Below are 17049 nucleotides of genomic sequence, written 5' to 3'. Positions count from 1 at the left end.
CATCAGGGAATTACAAGCAAATATTTGCCGGAAATGATTGCCTCAGGGCGGATTTTGCATTCTGGTCCCTGCAAGAAGCAGACCCCTGGGGGTCGATGTGATCATCCGTTGTGTGGGACTCCAATACTAGTGACATCTCCAGTTGGTGAACCTGTTTCATACGTTGTTTCTCAAGATGGCCCCCTTTCCCCCGAGGAGGCAATTCGCTGCTGCAGAGACTGCCTAGCTGCTCTAAGAAGTGCAGCAATGCCAAATGTGCAACATGGTGATATTTGTCCGGAAAACATAATTCGGGTTGTTGACGAACAAGGCTCAAGAAACAGCTGTTTCTATGTTCCAATATCATGGGGCCGCGCAGTTTTGGAAGACCGAGACAGTCCAGCCATAAACCTACAATTCTCTTCATCACATGCACTTCAGCATGGGAAACTTTGTCCATCATCAGACGCAGAAAGCCTTGTTTACCTCATGTTGTTCGTATGCGGTGGAGCAATGCAGCAGCAGGACTCGATCGAATCTGCATTGCAATGGAGGGAGACGAGCTGGGCAAAGCGCTCAATCCAGCAGCAGCTAGGTGAGGTTTCACCTCTCCTCAAGGCATTTGCTGACTATGTGGACAGCCTTTGTGGAACACCATATCCTGTGGACTATGACATATGGTTAAAGAGATTGAGCAGGGCCGTAGATGGCGTGGGAGAGAGGGGTAAAATGATCGAAGAAGTGGCAGTTACGTTGAGATTGAAGGATGTTGCTGAGTCCTCAGGAACATCTGGAGGGTCCTAGTTTTTTTGGGGGGTTTGGTTTTGTAATTACATTTGGTGGGGAGGAGATTCAACTGCATTTTGTATTTGGGGCTCTCCCGGAATTCTGAGATCTTGACAGATTGGTGTAGTACATGGCATTGTGATTGGGATGGATTGAGTGCAAATGTATCTGAGTTGTTTTCTTTTTTTTTTTTTTGTTCATCACTTCTTGTTTTGGATCCTCTTCTGTTTCTTTGCTTTTTTGTTTTTGGATATGAGATTCTGCTCTGGTATGTTTTTGGGGGAATAAGGGGTAATAAGGTAAAAGTAGGAAATAAATAACTGAGGTGCCATTGGACTTGGACATGGTTCATTTAGCATAACAACGCTTCTTTATATCTACCAAAAAAAGCAACAATCGCTTTTGGTGAACAAAAGTTTTGGGGGAGAGCCCATTTCAGGGCCATGTCATAATACAAGCTTCTTTGAGGATTTACATAGGATTTCGTACTCCTTTGTTAGTTTTTATAGATCGTCCATCAATATAGGTTTTTTGATAGCGAGACTCAAATCTTCATTGGACGACACACAAGGCAGAAACCTCACCAATTGAACCAACTCATGTTGGCTAAAAAGCAAGAATTTTGTTAGTAGCAACAATGTTAGTAAAGAAATGGGGAACTTTTATTGAATTTGCAACATAAACTTTACCTGATTTATAATTTGTCACTTGAATTATAAATTTTTTATTTACAAACAATATTATATACTAATTTATTCAAAGAGGAGAATTTGAATTTCAAAAAAAATAATAATAAAAAAAATCTTGACTATCAGGTTAATCAACTACTTACATCAATTACCAACAAGTTACAAATATCGATACAAATAACCTTGAAAAAATTAATATATTCTTAAAAATAAGTCATGCGTGTTATGCATGTTTTATTTTTTTTACTCGAAATTTAATTGAGTTTATGACAAATTACAACTAATTATTTATTAATGTGACACCTCTGCAATTTTCCTCGAATAGCAATTCGAGAAAGTTTTGTTTTCCTCTTTTTCCCCTGTTACAAGTAAAATTGAAATGAAATGACCTTTTTAGCCTCGGCGAACTTAAAACCTGCATGCTTGCAACCAGTATCCAATCGATCCACCAAAACCCTAAACCCTAAACCCTTGATGCTCGTTAGTCGTTCCCGAATTCAAATCCGTATTTCCTTCAACTGCTTTGGGAATTTGAAAAGTCGAAAACTTTATCGGACTTGTGTTGCTGAGACCGAAGGTGAAAGACCACCTGCACTCCACCTGTTTGATGAAATTCCCCTTCAGTCTTTCTTCAGAATTTTAATGCTCTGTGTGCATTGCTAGTGTGACTATGGAGAATCACGACGAAACGCAGCTCCAGAGTTTTCTCAAAACTCTTCCCCCTGTTGAGTTCTGCTGTGTCTATGGCTCATCTCTCCACCCCAGCCATCCTTCCACTGCCAAGGTTTTTTTTACTTTGCTTCTGCAGTTCTTTTTTACCATTTAACCAGTTGTTTTTTAACTTGACTGTGTAAATATTGAAGCTTTGCTTTGCATTTGTGAATTTTGGGGTGGCAGTCAACTATGGTGGATTGCATTCTTGGTGTATCAGATCCCCAGCAATGGCATTCTGAGGTGAGCTTTTAGACTACAACTCATTATTTGTATCTTTTTGATGTATCGATAACTTCTCGCATCATTTACTTCTTTTGTGCATTATACAAGTAGAATCTGAAATTGAACAACGATCATTACGCCTCATGGATGGTGCTCCTTGGTGGAGCAAGGCTGGTACTCTCTCTCTCTCTCTCTCTCTCTCTCTCTCTCTCTTCCATATTCAGTTGTAGTTTCATTGATTCTGACATATTATATTCTTGCATGCTAGATTACTGGCGTTGCAGATGAAATCGGTGTAGGAGTGCACTTCAATCCTTTTGTTAGTTGGAATGACAAGGTATTGATCACTCAGCTGCTTGTATGTTCAAGTATAGACTGTTAGGCATATGAGCTTTCTTGCCATGTTTTAAACTGATATTGTTCTAGTACTTCGGTATACATTCCACAATCTTTTGCATCTTAGTATCTTTTCGTGACTCATCACAAACTAACACTATGTAATTTTTACAGATGTATAAGTATGGGGTTGTTGGCATGGACAACTTGGTTCAGGATGTGCTACGTTGGGAGAGGTTCTATTTGAGTGGCCGATTACAAAAGCCAGTATGTCTTTCTCATTGATTCTCACTTTTTTTGTTGTGTGGGTTTGTATTTGTGGGACATTAATCTTCAGCTCCATAATTGTCCACTTATTTGGTTTTAGTTAATTCCTGCTTAGTTACATTTTTCTCAACTGTCTTCTAGTAGCACTGTTTGCTACATGAGGAAAATCCAAATACCAGAACTTCCAGTTGTAGTGGGAGTTTTCAATGTTTTTTTTTTTTTTTTTCAACAGGTTCAGGTACTTTTGGATAATTTGGATATCACAAATGTAAACTCGGTTAATTTGAGGGCTGCAATGTCTGCTGCGCTCCTTCTTTTGCCATCCAATTTCACTGAGGTCTCATTCTTAGTCACTGCTCAATCAGTTTAGAATATCTGAAGTTCTATTACATACTTAATTTAATGCAGGAAGATCTGTATGCCAAAATATGTAGCCTCTCATATATGGGTGATGTGCGTATGCTTTTTGCAGAGGACAGAAATAAGGTAAAGCTCAATCTCAGGTTACACAAATCCACAAACTTGCATTCAATTGGTGGGTCTTCTAATTATGTAGTCAAACTTAAGCTATTTCTTTAATTTAGATGATCTGCTGCAGGTGAAGAAAATAGTACAAGGGCAATTTGAATTGTTCCAGTCGATGTATAAGCCATTCATAGAAGATTATGAGACCAAAGAGTTGTTGAGACGGTCATTATCTGGGAATCCTCAACCATATATATCTCAGGTATATTATAACCCTCAGGTTGTCAATGTGGGATTGATGAGTTGATCCAACATTATCTCTCCAACTTTTATTGCCTAATGGATAGCATACAAAATGTTTTTGACAAAAATACGTATACTTTTTTTATTTGTATACAACACGTTTTTGCTTTCATCTTTGTTAATTATAATTGCTAGCTCCTGCTTTTGGAATTCGAAACATTTGTAGTTTGTTTAACCTTTTTTGCAACTTTGATCTCTGTGAAACCCTTTTATCCACAATCACTTTTATTGTCAAAGTGTTTATTTATAGTTTCTTAGACGTGAAAAGTATTTAAATGGTTGATTTCATGGATCTTTGGTTGCATGTTTTTGAATTTAAGCTAAATATCAACTTAAAGACTTCAGTATATGGGTAATTCTTCTGAAAGTTATTTAATTTAGTCTACAGTTCACTGTTTGTTGTGTTCAAAGATTAATATACGTTATTGCCTGATAAAACAGGATTGTGGTTTATCAGCTGCCCAATCTCTCGTTTCTTATCTGCCCCCGATGGTCAGAAGCCAAATGGGGATGAAGCTAGGAGAGAAGAAAGCACTGTGCGGCTCTGGTATGAACCTTAACTCATCTGCATTACACTTCTAAAGGTATTTGAAGTATTTATCTAATTTCATATGTAAGGTTCACAACTGTTCCCGAAGTTTCTTAGGAAAACCTCGCTTGTTAGAAAAGGAAAGGAAAATTCATCACAAACTTCCAGATTTGTATGGCACAAAGATAGTGTTTGACTTAGCTAGGATGGCAGTTTAACAGAGTACTTGTAACTCCTGATTGGAGTCAATCATTACACGTTTCACTTCAAATGCAGGTCGAGCTGTTCACGATATTGTGATTGGATCCAAAGACGAGGCTGCTAAATGCATGCAGAGTATTTTGAGGCGAAAGGTCATGGTTTCAAGTGCAAGACAGGCAGTCGCTGGTCTCATAGCTGTTGGTGGCATTAATGGCATGAGATATCTTGGTGCTAAAATGAGCAAGGCATGGAAATCCTGGAGATCATAACTCTTTTTTATTTATTCATGCCATTTTTGGTGCGAGACTTTTTCAGGAAGAAACTTTTAGTATCGGATGGACGTTAAAAGCGTGGTTTTGCAGTCCGATTCAACAAGAGGTGAGGTGCTTGAAACATAACATAAACAAGAACTTTCTTTGTACCAAGGAAGAATAAATTATCGCTACAAGCAGCCTACAACATCGAGTAATAAGAAACCGAGGGAGAAAGCAAGCCTTGAATGGAAATGTAAACTTCATCTTCCGTTAACTACAGAAGAATTACAGTTTTGAACATGTAATTCGCACGATAGAGCTTCGAGTATTAAGGCTTTCTTTGTTGCCATTTTCTGAGAAAGTTCGGAGAATAGAATGACTTTTTTACAACTGTGTTAGTTTTCAGCATTTTGTTCAGTATGTTACTTTTGATTCCGATTCAGTACTGTCGAATCTAAGACTTTTTTACATGTAGTCAAGTTAGATGACATGAAGTTCTACCAACTCGTTTGATTTTGAACCAACAAATTTGACTTATCCGGCTTGTTGGTATCACGCGATAGGGTGACAGTCACTGTAAAACTTCCTGATGCCAATTCTGTATTAAGTTAAAAGGGTCCGGCAGCATCTTCATAATTTTGTGGTAGATGACAATACAACCGATCAAAGCAGTGCAATCTTCAGGTTAAATGACAATATGCAAACATTATTCAACACAAAATGCAGTTTTCAGAACAAAACGCGTATCAAATATGACAAGTCATATCAACAAACAATCCCAAAAAACCAGCCCCACCTGCATCATTTCAGTCACTTTCAATCAACAGTTATGCAAGAGACTGGTAACCCAATTGGTTACGAGCGTTTATCACTGCACACGAGATCATGGGTTCAATTTAGCCGTCCCTCACTCTCGTTTGTACAGAAAAAAAAAAAAAAAGGTAAACGTCAAGAGTTATGCATATCAATAATTGAAGAAACAATCCAAGAAGTAGGAGACAAGCTTAAAACTCTTGGGACTTTCTCACTAACCTTAAAATTGTTAAGGAAGGATACAAGGACAGCACTCAAAAATATCACAGTGCCTTGAGTGTTAAGGAAAAATACGGGGAAAAATAGAGTAATGGGTTCCATGGAAGTGGGGGGTGAAGACGTCCAGCAAAGAAGTTACTGGAGATGCAGCAAACAAGATTTCCTACCAGAAGAATCCTTTCAGAATTGGAGTACATACCGAACGGCCCTGTTACAAACAGGCCACAGGTTCAAGAACCGTCTCCTCAGCAGATCAAATGATAACGATGAGATTGGGGAACTTCGGAAACAAAGTGAGAACGACATGAAGCGCCGGCTTACTTGGTCGGATCTCATGTGGTTTGGGTTTGGTTCGGTCATTGGTGCAGGCATCTTTGTGCTTACTGGCCTAGAAACTCAGAGACATGCTGGACCAGCTATTGTCTTGTCCTATGTTGCTTCCGGTCTCTCAGCAATGCTCTCTGTCTTCCGCTACACAGAATTTTCAAAAGAACCCCATGGCTGGTGGAGTTTTTGCTTACCTGCGGATAGAATTGGGGGACTTTGTTGCATTCATAACAGCAGGAAACATACTTCTTGAGAGCATTGTCATAAGTGCAGTAGCTGCTAGAGCATGGACTTCCTACTTCACATCTCTCTTGAATTGTCCCTCCAACTCATTACGCATCCACACAAATCTGGCGGCGGGTTTCAATCTGCTGGACCCAATTGCTGGTGCTGTATTGGCAATAGCTGCAACAATTGCAATGATCAGCACAAGGAAGACCTCTTTCTTAAACTGGATACCATCTGCAGTCAATATTGTTATAGTTTTATTTGTGATAATTGCATCGTTTCTCAACACCAAGCCATCAAATTTGAAGCCTTTTTTTCCCTTTGGGGCCAAAGGAGTCTTTCAAGCAGCTGCAATTGTTTACTTTGCTTATGTAGGATTTGACAATATCGCCACCATGGCTGAAGAAACAAAAAATCCATCCAGAGACATACCGCTAGGATTGCTTGGATCAATGACAATCATCACTGTCGTATATTGTTTAATGGCACTTTTTCTACCTATGATGCAGAAATACACAGAAATAGACCCCAATGCGGCGTACGCTGTAGCATTTCAAAGTGTGGGCATGACATGGGCCAAGTACCTGGTAGCTCTGGGTGCCCTCAAGGGAATGCCCACTGTTCTTCTGGTTGGGACACTTGGGCAGGCACGGTATATCACTCATATTGCACGAGCCCACATGATTCCACCATGGTTTGCTCTTGTTCATCCAAAGACAGGAACCCCCATAAACGCTACAGTTTTGATTGCCATTTCAAGTGGCTGCATTGCTTTCTTTACGAGCTTGGATATCTTGGCGAGCCTGTTATCAGTGAGCATGCTCTTTATCTTCATGATGATGGCGGTTGCACTTCTAGTGAGGAGGTACTACGTGAGAGAAATCACCCCACAACAGCACCTCTTGAAGCTAGTCATTTTCTTGCTGATCATTATTGCTTCCTCAATGGGTACTTCAGCTTACTGGGGACTGAATCCCAATGGTCGGGTTGGTTATGTCGTGACAGTTCCTCTTTGGTTTTTTGGTACTTTGGCGATGGCAGTGTTTTTACCTCAACAGAGGTCACCAAAAGTTTGGGCAGTTCCGCTGGTTCCTTGGTTGCCATCCTTGTCAATTGCAACAAACATCTTTCTTATGGGATCTTTGGATCCTAAAGCTTTTGAAAGATTTGGAATCTGCACTGTAATCATGCTTATTTACTACGTCTTCTTTGGTCTGCATGCAAATTATGATACGGCCCATAAGCAAGACATGCGGAATCCCTGAAAGTCAATGGCAGCAATATCAGAGAAAAGGCAGAACCTTGAAATCATAGTACTCTCTGAATGTTTTTATGAATGATTCTTTAGTTTCTTTTCATATTATGAAGCAACGTGTTCCGAGCACAAATTGTTCTTAGTGTAACAGTAAACAAAACTATATTACTTGCAGCAATGTGATGATTCCTAATAAACGAGTATCGAATGTCAGAATAATGCTGGAAATAGAATGCAAGCTGAACATATGAAAATTATTATCAAATGCATTAATCTGCGTACAAAAGTTAAAATATAGAAGGCTGGGTTCATAGCATCCTTGCCACAGTCGGAAGAAAGAAGGCAAACCAAAATAAATAGCTATCTGGATATTTTGTTTTGCAATATGCAATCTACAATAGTCTCAGTTAAAGTTTGTTGTTAACTTGTACTCAGTCTTCTCAGCAATGAAAGCGGTACAAAATAGTAAGAGAAAGTTAATTCCCAGACACATTTCACCACTAACCCAACAGTGTCACTACAATGCAAATAGATAATAAAAATTCGTTATGCTAGTAAAAGTTGTAGGGGCGATTTCGTGATAACCACTGTTAGAATGGGTGTCAAATAACAAAGTTGTTTCACCCTTTTAGCATTAATGCATTAATAGCTATCTAGTCTTAGACACAAAATGGAAAAAGTGAAGAAAAATACGAGTAATTCAAAGTTCAAGAAAATAGATGACCATAACATGTCAAGCATAAGATAAGAGATCAGTCTTCAAGTCTGTACCTGACTACAAATTCACCCTTTTACCAACAGACATTTCAATATTCTCCAACAAGCTTATTGCCCCAGGACCTGCACCAACCTAGAACCAAGAAAAATTAAATTTTAGTTGATAGTATTTTCTAAACAAAAAAAAAGAAGAAACAAACAGCTAATAAGAGATTTGATTGCAGTTCGTATAGTTTCAGTCAAGTACCTTTGCTCATCTGCAGATTTAACATATGCTGCTTAGGGGAATAAAAATGAGGCAGCCTGTTTTGCACATTTCATAAAACAGATGTCCAAACATCACTATTTGCAAGGTTGCCGACTGTAAGAGACCATCAAGCAATCTACTTTTTCAGAAGTTTCATATAAGAACAAATTGGTAGAAATGTAAAGCAGATAATGCCAATGGTAGTAATTCTAAGTACCTAAGAAAGGCAGGATCACATATGCATTATTAATCCTTCAACCAAAAGTTAGCCTCATTATTTCATATAGATGGTTTCCACCTCCAAAACAATGGACAGAAACTAAAATATGCGAACCGAATATGCAAAATAGGTTAGAAAACAATCACAGATACTAAAGTAACACTACTCTATGCAGCAGAAACTAACATTGATTTTCCATTCCACGGCTTACTATGTGCCATTATATCCAAAGACAAATTTGTATTATCAACAATCTTCAAAGTTACAGGGTAGACAGCCAACTATATAAAGGCAAGCAGACTGCACGCCATTAAAGATTATATTTTAGTATGTTAGAAAATATGGGAGATATGAAATGAAAAGACATCACCTCCTGTTTTTTACTCTTAAGAGTTTAATACCTAGCTGTGACAACCTAAGAAAGAAAGAAATAGTTCCAGTCACAGTCTAACCAAGCTTTGATGAGAAAAAAATAAAAGCCTTACTTTAAGACTAGCAATATAGGTTGTTCCAACATTTGTCAATGGCTGCTCTAGCCTTCTTAGGTTTGCAAAGTTCTTGCACAACTTTTGTCCAAACAGAGGCTTTGGGTGGCAAATATTTTTTCAGCATTACTTCTACAATCTGGGAAGCACCTACTATCCTCTGCTGCTTTAACAGCCGGACCACAAGCTCATTTAGGAACTCCCTTCCATCTTGAGGCGGGTTGAGTTTTTCTCTCAAAGTTCTCAGGAAGATGTCACACGTAACCAAATCGGGATCACAACCCCTATCCATCATTCTATTTAAAATATCAATGGCAAGGGAGATATTACTCTGCTTGCAGATGGCATCGAAAAGTATGTTATAAGTGATAACATCTGGTTGACATTCAGGCTCCTGAGAAAGCATTTCATTGAAAAGTTTCAAACCCTGCTCAACCAAACCATCATTGCAAAGGCCATGAATCATCGAACTATAAGCCACAACATCAGGTTTATGCCCACTTCCCAACATCTTCTGCCACGCCATCAGGGCCTCTTTGAGTTGCCCATCCTTGCATAACCCATGAATTAGGACACTGTAACAGACCTCATTACGCATAAAATTCTTGTTTTCCATTTCATTCCATAAAAGAATGGCTTTTTTACTCTGACCCGTCTGAAAGAACCCCCTCATTAAGGAGCTATAAGTGAAGGAATTGGGCAAGCAACCATTACTCATCATCTCACAGAATACTTCCTTGGCTTCATCTGGTTTTCCTTCTCGACAAAGGCCATCTATGAGAGCACTATAGACAACGGTGTTGGGTTTACATCCCTTCTCCATCATCTCCTTCCACAATGCCATCGCATCATCAAATTTTCCCTCCTTGAACAGTCCACTACAAGGACTGAATATATATACTCATTTGCATGACGCCCTCTTTCCTCCATAGAGATCAACACTCGAGCCCCATCAACTGCTCGTCCTTGCTTAACAAGTCCATTGATGAGTGTTCCATACGTCACATCATTAGGCACACATTTATTTGAAATCATTCGATCCAAAAGACTAACTGCTTTGTCTAACTTACCCTTGAGACATAAACCATGAATAAGGGTGTTATAAGTGACTTCATTTGGAATACTGCCTTTGAGAAACATATTATCAACAAGTTTCGCAGCACGGGCCAAGTCACCCTTCTTGCACAATGCGTTAATTAACACATTAAACGTCATAGGACTTGGCAAGCACCCCTCAATTTGCATCTCATCCAACAAAAAGACCGCCTCGTCAATCCTATTCTCCTTGCATAACCCATCCATCAATGTACAATACGTGAACACATCAGGAGTGCAATTCCTACTCGGCATTTCTCTAAACATTTCGACCGCTTTATCAACCAATCCAAACTTACACATGGCCTTGATGATCAAATTATAACTCAGTACATTGGGCGAAATGTTTATGTTTGTGGTACCAACAACACGGGAATAAAATTCTAAAGCATGAGAATAATGACCCTCCTGTATAATAACATTAAGAACCGAATTAAATGACTTAACAGTTCGTCTACACTGAAATTCATCCACCATTCTATAAAACAATTCTACAGCTTTATTGGGTAAATGCGCTTTTCCATAAGCTCTAAACATCAGAATAAAACTCTTCTCAATAAAAACCCGCCTTTCGCGCTTCATTCGATCCAAAACCTGCTCCAGGGACCTAAAATCGCCCGAATTCGCGTAATTCTCAATGAGTGAATAGAATGTGGAATCACCCGATCTGTAAGAACCCAATTTGGCACCTTTCCTGAACATTTCATCAGAAATTGGGGGCTGGGCTTCATCATTATTTATAGGTTCAGCTTCGAGGGCTTGGTTCGATGGAATTGCAAGAACTGAAAAGTGAGAGAGAAGTGAAGAAGTTAACAACTCACATGGCGGTATTGGATAGAGACTCGGCTTCTGAACGCCATGTGGGATTGAGCAGCCGAGGAGCTTCGAGTAGTAGGTTGAGCATTTTGGCATGGGATTAGAAGGGTTTTTTCTGCGTTTTGGATAGAAGCCTGCATAAAACTCCAAATTGGTTGAGAGATATCGGAATCAAAATACTGGGTTTCGATGGGTTTTTGGCGTATCAGAGAGAGACGAACTCTCTGAGTGAACTCGCTGAGTGGTTTCGAACTCAGAATATCACAGTCCTTTAAACCAGAGCAGCAGAAAGAAGGAAGGTAAGATGAAGAAGTTCTGGTTGGTTGGAAGAAGACGCCGGTTTTTACAAGCAGCTCAAAATACAAAACAAAAGGAAGTTTACATTTGACACCTCCATGTTTGGGTGATTTTCAAATTGGGCTTCGTTTTCAATTTTTCTCATATTATTTCCACCTAAGATTTTTAAATTTGTATCAATATATACATTTTTTTCTCATGAATTATTTGAATGTTTATCAAATCGATGAGATGATATGCATAAAACTCGTAATTCCAATGACATGTAAGATACGTTTGCATTACATTAACTAAAAACCTTATAAACTTAATGGATATTTGAAGTTTTGAAATTGCACAATTTATATATTTGTCTAATGAATTATTTGAATGTTCATTAAATCGATGATGTGTTGAGCATGAAAGCATAACTTCAATGACGTGTAAGCTACATTTGCACTACATTGACCAAAAAACTCATAAACTTAATAAATATTTAGACGTTCAAACATCCAAAAGGTGTAAATTAATAGAATTTCAAAACGTCCATTTCAAAACCTTAGTTAGCTGAATAATGCCTTTGGTAAGGTTACACCCCAGAGGACCAAAAAATGGCAATGACATGCGGAACCGTTAGATCATAGTATCTGAAAGACGTGAAAGCCGCTGGTAGCGGCCGCGTTCGGTACAAGATTGGAGCCGGCGCTCTGCCTCCACATCAAATCATAGAATATGTGAATGATGGGGATGCCGGGCAAGCGGCCGAGCTTCAGTGCAAGGCAATGGTGGAGGACATGAGGATCAACTTAAACAACCAAGACAAGGGAAAAGGAAGAACGAGAAGAAGAATTTGAGAAATACTAATAGATCACCAGCACATGGTTTCACTACCAAATTCATTGCTTCAGTATCGTTGACAAACGAAAACGAGTTGAATTCTGAAATCTTCTTGTATCAGAAAAACGAAATGGATCTTGAAACAGAATCTTAGGAACAAATTGGATCTTGTATCCAAATACTAGTAGTCTTCTTATCCAAAACACTACTCAAGAACTAAACCCAACATGTTGAAGTACTACTTTTTGTTACGCTTGGCAGCGCGCCTTCCTTGACCCTTCTTCGGTGGTCCTTTTCCACGACGCTTCAACATTTCAAGCTTGGGTAAGCGCCTACAAAGACACCAAGTAGAGAATCATCAGGACTGTTAGTCACCAAAAGTTACTAACAGTTGTTATTATACAAATCATGAAATCGGCACAAGTTACATTCCGTTAAGTTCATGCAGAACAAAGATGAAATACATCGATCAAAAGCTAGGTTGCAACACTCGAACGCAAGGCAGCAAAAGAAGCAGTTCTTATTTTTGGTAATAAGCACTCAGTTGCCTATGAAATATGCATGAGTTGCTCACTCAACTGTACAGAGCATCTAACTATGAAACTGTACATAACACTATAATACCTGCTTCCATGCTACAACAACAACAACCAAGCCTTATCCCACTAAGTGCGGTCGTGTCTTCTGTTAGCTCATAAACAAAATACGGTAGTGCTGTAATGCATGACATGCCATAATGCAAATATTCATAAATAATACCATGGTCTGTTACCGAAATCACAGCTGTACATTGAAGAATAAAACAGTAAAACATAAAAACAGATGTTTAGTAGACATTAGAGAGAGGGAGGGGGAGAGAGAGTACTCTTGTTCTTCCATAGCCATGATTCGGGGGTCATCTTTCTTGATGTCATACGGGTACCACTGGGCAACTTTCTCACCGATCAACTTCTTGCGCAGAATCTTATGGGCAGATCTCTGGCCCGTTGGGTTAATTACGTGCCTGAATATCCTCGCCCTAGCCTCAGTCACCCCGGTATTGATTACCTCAGAGTTGGGTGAATTACCTCAGAGGGAGAGTCCTCAGCTTGTGGAGGCTGAAGGAGAGAAAATGGAGGAGCCTCAGTGGCAGCTTTGGCTTTAATGGGTTGGAAGCGAACGCCTTTCTCTGTGTCTTTTGTGGGGAAATAGTTTCTGGGCTTGGGGAGCATCCGTTGTTGTAGCCTTTCAGCTGCTTCTTCACATACACTTCAAAATTAATGACACAGAAAATTAATGTTGAAAAATAAGAGAGGGAGAGGGAGAGAGAGATGAGGACCTGTGGTTTGGAGATGAGGCAGTGGGAGGGCTGATGAAGAGGAAGAGAAGTGGCCATTGGAGACGACAGAGATTTAGGATTGAAACTCCAACGACGTACTTGATAGCAGCAGCAGGAACAAGAGTGAGTGTTTGAAGTGAGTGAAAAAACACTTTGACACTCTCCTCTGTTCTCGTGTTTTAACTTTTAACCGCAGGAGTACGAGAAAAGACGTCTTTTGCGCTTTTTTTTTTTTTTTTTTTTTAATCTTTTTACCTTAGCCATCTTTGTTCTGTTTTCCTTCTGGTCTGAATTTATTTTGTAATTTTGTAATTTTATTTTTCCAATTTGGTTCTAAGTCCCCAATCTTTTGGAACATACCCATTTGCCCTCCGAGTCTTTAAATTCATACCATTTTCGGTTGGTTTTAACTTAAATAAGCAGAAATAACCCTTAATTTGACAGAAAATTTAACAGATTATCAGTATGCGCAAATGGAAACGTTTTAAAATATTACAAGGCTAAAAATAAAATTGAAAGTTCAGGGGCAAACTCAAAATGTAGTACTAAGAAGTCATTAATTTTCCTGTGCCATATTGGCAAATATCACAAACACATCATTCGAATTTCATGTTTGAAGGATCAAGCAAAACAACAAAAAATTACAGTGACATGCATCCTACTCCTAGGACCTAAGGCAATCTATTTAGTCTTTGATATCGCACAACTAATATTAGACCAACTCGGCCGCAGTGCCACTCAAACCTACTGCGCCTTCGGCAAGATGAAATCGGTGATTTCTTCACATCTCAACGCCATTCTTCTACCATGCTGGTACCAAGCAGTAAACACCATTTCTATGGCGGACAACGGGGCAATGCTTTCTGCTCGACTGCTTTCTAAAACAGAAGATGAAAATGGAATTTGAACGGACAGACCCTGTGCAAGATGCAGGACCGAGTTTGCAGCTCTGGAAGTCTTCGGCTGTGCAATGCAACTGCACCGGCAGATACAAGAGCTCCTCAAGAATCTTGCTATTGCTACCGTCGTGAACGCAAGAAGCAACAATCTCCACAAAAACGCCACGCCTTACTCCTCAAAAGCCAGTTTTAGAAATATTAGTATCGATGCAAAGATCAAACACACGCAGTTGAGACTGAAGGGGTAAATGAGACTTGTTGCTCACGTGCAACTTATTAAACAGTTATGACACAACTCACCATTGCATACCACTAGCATAGAAGGTCAGGCATGATACAGACCTAGAGGTTATGGATGCACTGTTCAGTTTAGAGATTCGAACAGAACACATCTCCAACATAAAGATACTTTATATAAGCGATAGAATTAGAAGTCTTTACTTGAAATCAAGCAAGATGGTACCAACTATCAAGTACTGGTTTGGTACTGAGGTGCTTTTATAAAACGTGGGTATCAAAAAAAGCTAAGCTCAAAAAAGTGTTTGGCAAACACTTAAAAACAGCTTATTTTCATAGTTTTGGGTGAAAAAAAGCTGAAAACATGAAGCAACAAAAATGAGCTTATTCTCACAGCACAGCAGAAGCAGTTTTTTTTTCAAAGCACATCAATACCAAACTAGCCCAATTCTACTGCAGCTTGAGAAAACAATCAAAACAGAGTCCAACCCCACAGAGGCAAGGATTATCAGTCCTTTGCAACTATTGCGAAGCACAAATGGATCGCATGATGCTGTTGATCGTTTGGCATTTAAAAAATCAGTTATCCAGATGGGAAAGATGTATCCTTGGGGGAAGCAAAGGATAACGTCAACGATAAAATATGTGAACCACATAACAAATGTAGGACATTGGAGGAGAACATAATTCCAAGTCACTAACTTTAAGTCACTATAACTCAAGATCACACATTTACTTCAGCTCCATATAATGCACGAAAATAAAAATACTTCATTTTGAGTAATTAACTTGCGACGCGCACACACAATCACAATTTTCCGAGTTACTGAGGGTGCCTACTCTGCTACCTACGAAAAGAATTGATATTTGCATCTACACAGTTGCTAAAATCTCACAGAAAAAGGCTCTGTTTGCATAGTTCGTATGTGAACGTACAGATGTTGTTATAGTACTATATAACAACATCATTCTACCAAATGGAAGACAGAACAAAGGTAATACTCCAAGATAGCAGTTTAGGCACAAAAGCAGAACCCTTTCAGCTAAAAATGCTACTCGGTACAGTAATCCAGAAATCTTTACCTGATTTAGTCTGTCCAATTGAAAAGCATGTGATCTAACAAAGCCAAAACCTTCTTCACGCCCTCTGATTCATCGCCATTCGCCCCAACCCCAACACACCCCAAAGCCTCATTCAACTCCACTGCCTCCTTAATCCTAGCCTCCCTCAACAACCCCCTATAAACCCACTTCCTCACACCGCCTCCCGGCACGATATTTGCACCCAGCATTGCCCTCAAAACCTTCAAACCCTCCCAAACCATCCCTTTCCTACAAAACCCATTAACCAAAACCTCACAAACTCTCTCATCGAGCACACACTGGGACCCTGGCCTCACCAACCAGCTGAACATCTTGAATGCCTCTCTGGGTCTGTTTCTCTTGAAGTATGAGGCAATGAGCATGGTTGCGATGGGCGTAAGGTGGGGATGCGAAGGCGGGTTGTGTCTGAGGCGGGTCAAAAGCGACATGGGTCGGGCCAGGTCGGGTTGGGAAGTGAAGGAGTGGATGAGGACGGAGAGAGAGACGGATTCGAGAGGTGGGTTTGCGAGCAGGGCAGTGATGGCGAGATGGGTCGCCGTGTCGAGGTGGTTCAAGAGGCAGAGGCGCGGGAGGAGGAGGTTGATCTTTGTGAGATCTTCTTGGGTTAGGCTTTCAGGTTGGGGTTGTTTGGTTGGTTTTGGTGCAGTGATTGACTCAGAAGCTGAAGAGGAGATGGAAAATGAGAGCGGGGTGGTTGTGAATTTTGAGGCACGGGAGAGGATTTGCAATGGTTTCTGAACTGATTTCATTGTCATTTTTGCATTCCTCTCAAGTCGGTTTCAGTTTGAGAAGAAACAGTATGTACATATCGAGGAAGTTGATAAATAAAGAAGAATAAAAGAAAACTAACCAAAAATTTAAAAAAATAATAATAAAATACTCACTCCCACATTCTCTATCATTCTCTTCCTCTCTCTTTCTATTTCAAAAACAAAAATAAAAAATTTCTTACACACTTTCTGTGTGCTCATATGCTCTAGTTTGTTTTATATTTTGCTGCACATCTTTTTTTATCCAACTAAAACAGTTTAAACTCAATCACTTGTGTCCGAAATGTTTGTATCATAATGCAAACAAGTTGCCCCACCATTTGGGAGGTTTGATCCAAGGTCCTATTCTTTTATTTTCGCAAACGCGATCAGGTCAATTTAGCTCTGCCTCTAACAGTAGGATCTTGATCAAACCACATATCATTTGAGAGGTTATCCAAG

General features: G+C 39.5%; 2 protein-coding genes and 1 pseudogene across 3 annotated transcripts; 2 read left to right on the top strand and 1 right to left on the bottom strand.

Moving 5' to 3' along the window:
* Window positions 1-1764: 1764 nt before the first annotated feature.
* Window positions 1765-5135, top strand: LOC103953255 (phosphatidate cytidylyltransferase, mitochondrial). 2 transcript variants are annotated; one of them, XM_048582704.1, is made up of 11 exons: window positions 1765-2031; window positions 2118-2238; window positions 2352-2408; window positions 2502-2564; window positions 2659-2727; window positions 2901-2993; window positions 3226-3330; window positions 3402-3479; window positions 3592-3720; window positions 4203-4308; window positions 4567-5135. In XM_048582704.1, exons 2-11 carry the CDS (start codon window positions 2125-2127, stop codon window positions 4758-4760), a joined length of 1008 nt encoding a protein of 335 aa, XP_048438661.1. In that variant the 5' UTR covers window positions 1765-2031; window positions 2118-2124; the 3' UTR covers window positions 4761-5135. The 2 variants fall into 2 exon arrangements, with proteins under 2 accessions (XP_048438661.1, XP_009363266.2); XM_009364991.3 differs by having other exon boundaries at window positions 1766-2238.
* Window positions 5136-5478: 343 nt separating this feature from the next.
* On the top strand, window positions 5479-7811 carry LOC103953257 (annotated as a pseudogene).
* Window positions 7458-11532, bottom strand: LOC103953256 (pentatricopeptide repeat-containing protein At4g20090-like). Its single transcript, XM_048582703.1, is given in 5 exon segments — window positions 7458-7593; window positions 8359-8437; window positions 8552-8687; window positions 9257-10138; window positions 10141-11532. Coding segments are annotated over 2 exon segments (1998 nt in total). The 5' UTR covers window positions 11264-11532; the 3' UTR covers window positions 7458-7593; window positions 8359-8437; window positions 8552-8687; window positions 9257-9263.
* Between the last annotated feature and the right edge of the window lie 5517 nt (window positions 11533-17049).

The sequence above is a fragment of a genome, unplaced genomic scaffold, assembly GCF_019419815.1.
Source record: "Pyrus x bretschneideri cultivar Hongxiangsu unplaced genomic scaffold, Pyrus_bretschneideri_v1 Contig19, whole genome shotgun sequence".
Classification (NCBI taxonomy): domain Eukaryota; kingdom Viridiplantae; phylum Streptophyta; class Magnoliopsida; order Rosales; family Rosaceae; genus Pyrus; species Pyrus x bretschneideri.
This window is presented reverse-complemented; position numbering and strand designations above follow the sequence as displayed.

What these genes read in the sequence shown, in the direction of transcription:
- LOC103953255 (XM_048582704.1), top strand. Translation starts at nt 2,125, where the DNA reads ATGGAGAATCACGACGAAACGCAGCTCCAGAGTTTTCTCAAAACTCTT. An exon ending in GCCATCCTTCCACTGCCAAG is followed by an intron (nt 2,239 to 2,351) that starts GTTTTTTTTACT and finishes TTGGGGTGGCAG; the next exon opens with TCAACTATGGTGGATTGCAT. An exon ending in TTGTTAGTTGGAATGACAAG is followed by an intron (nt 2,728 to 2,900) that starts GTATTGATCACT and finishes TAATTTTTACAG; the next exon opens with ATGTATAAGTATGGGGTTGT.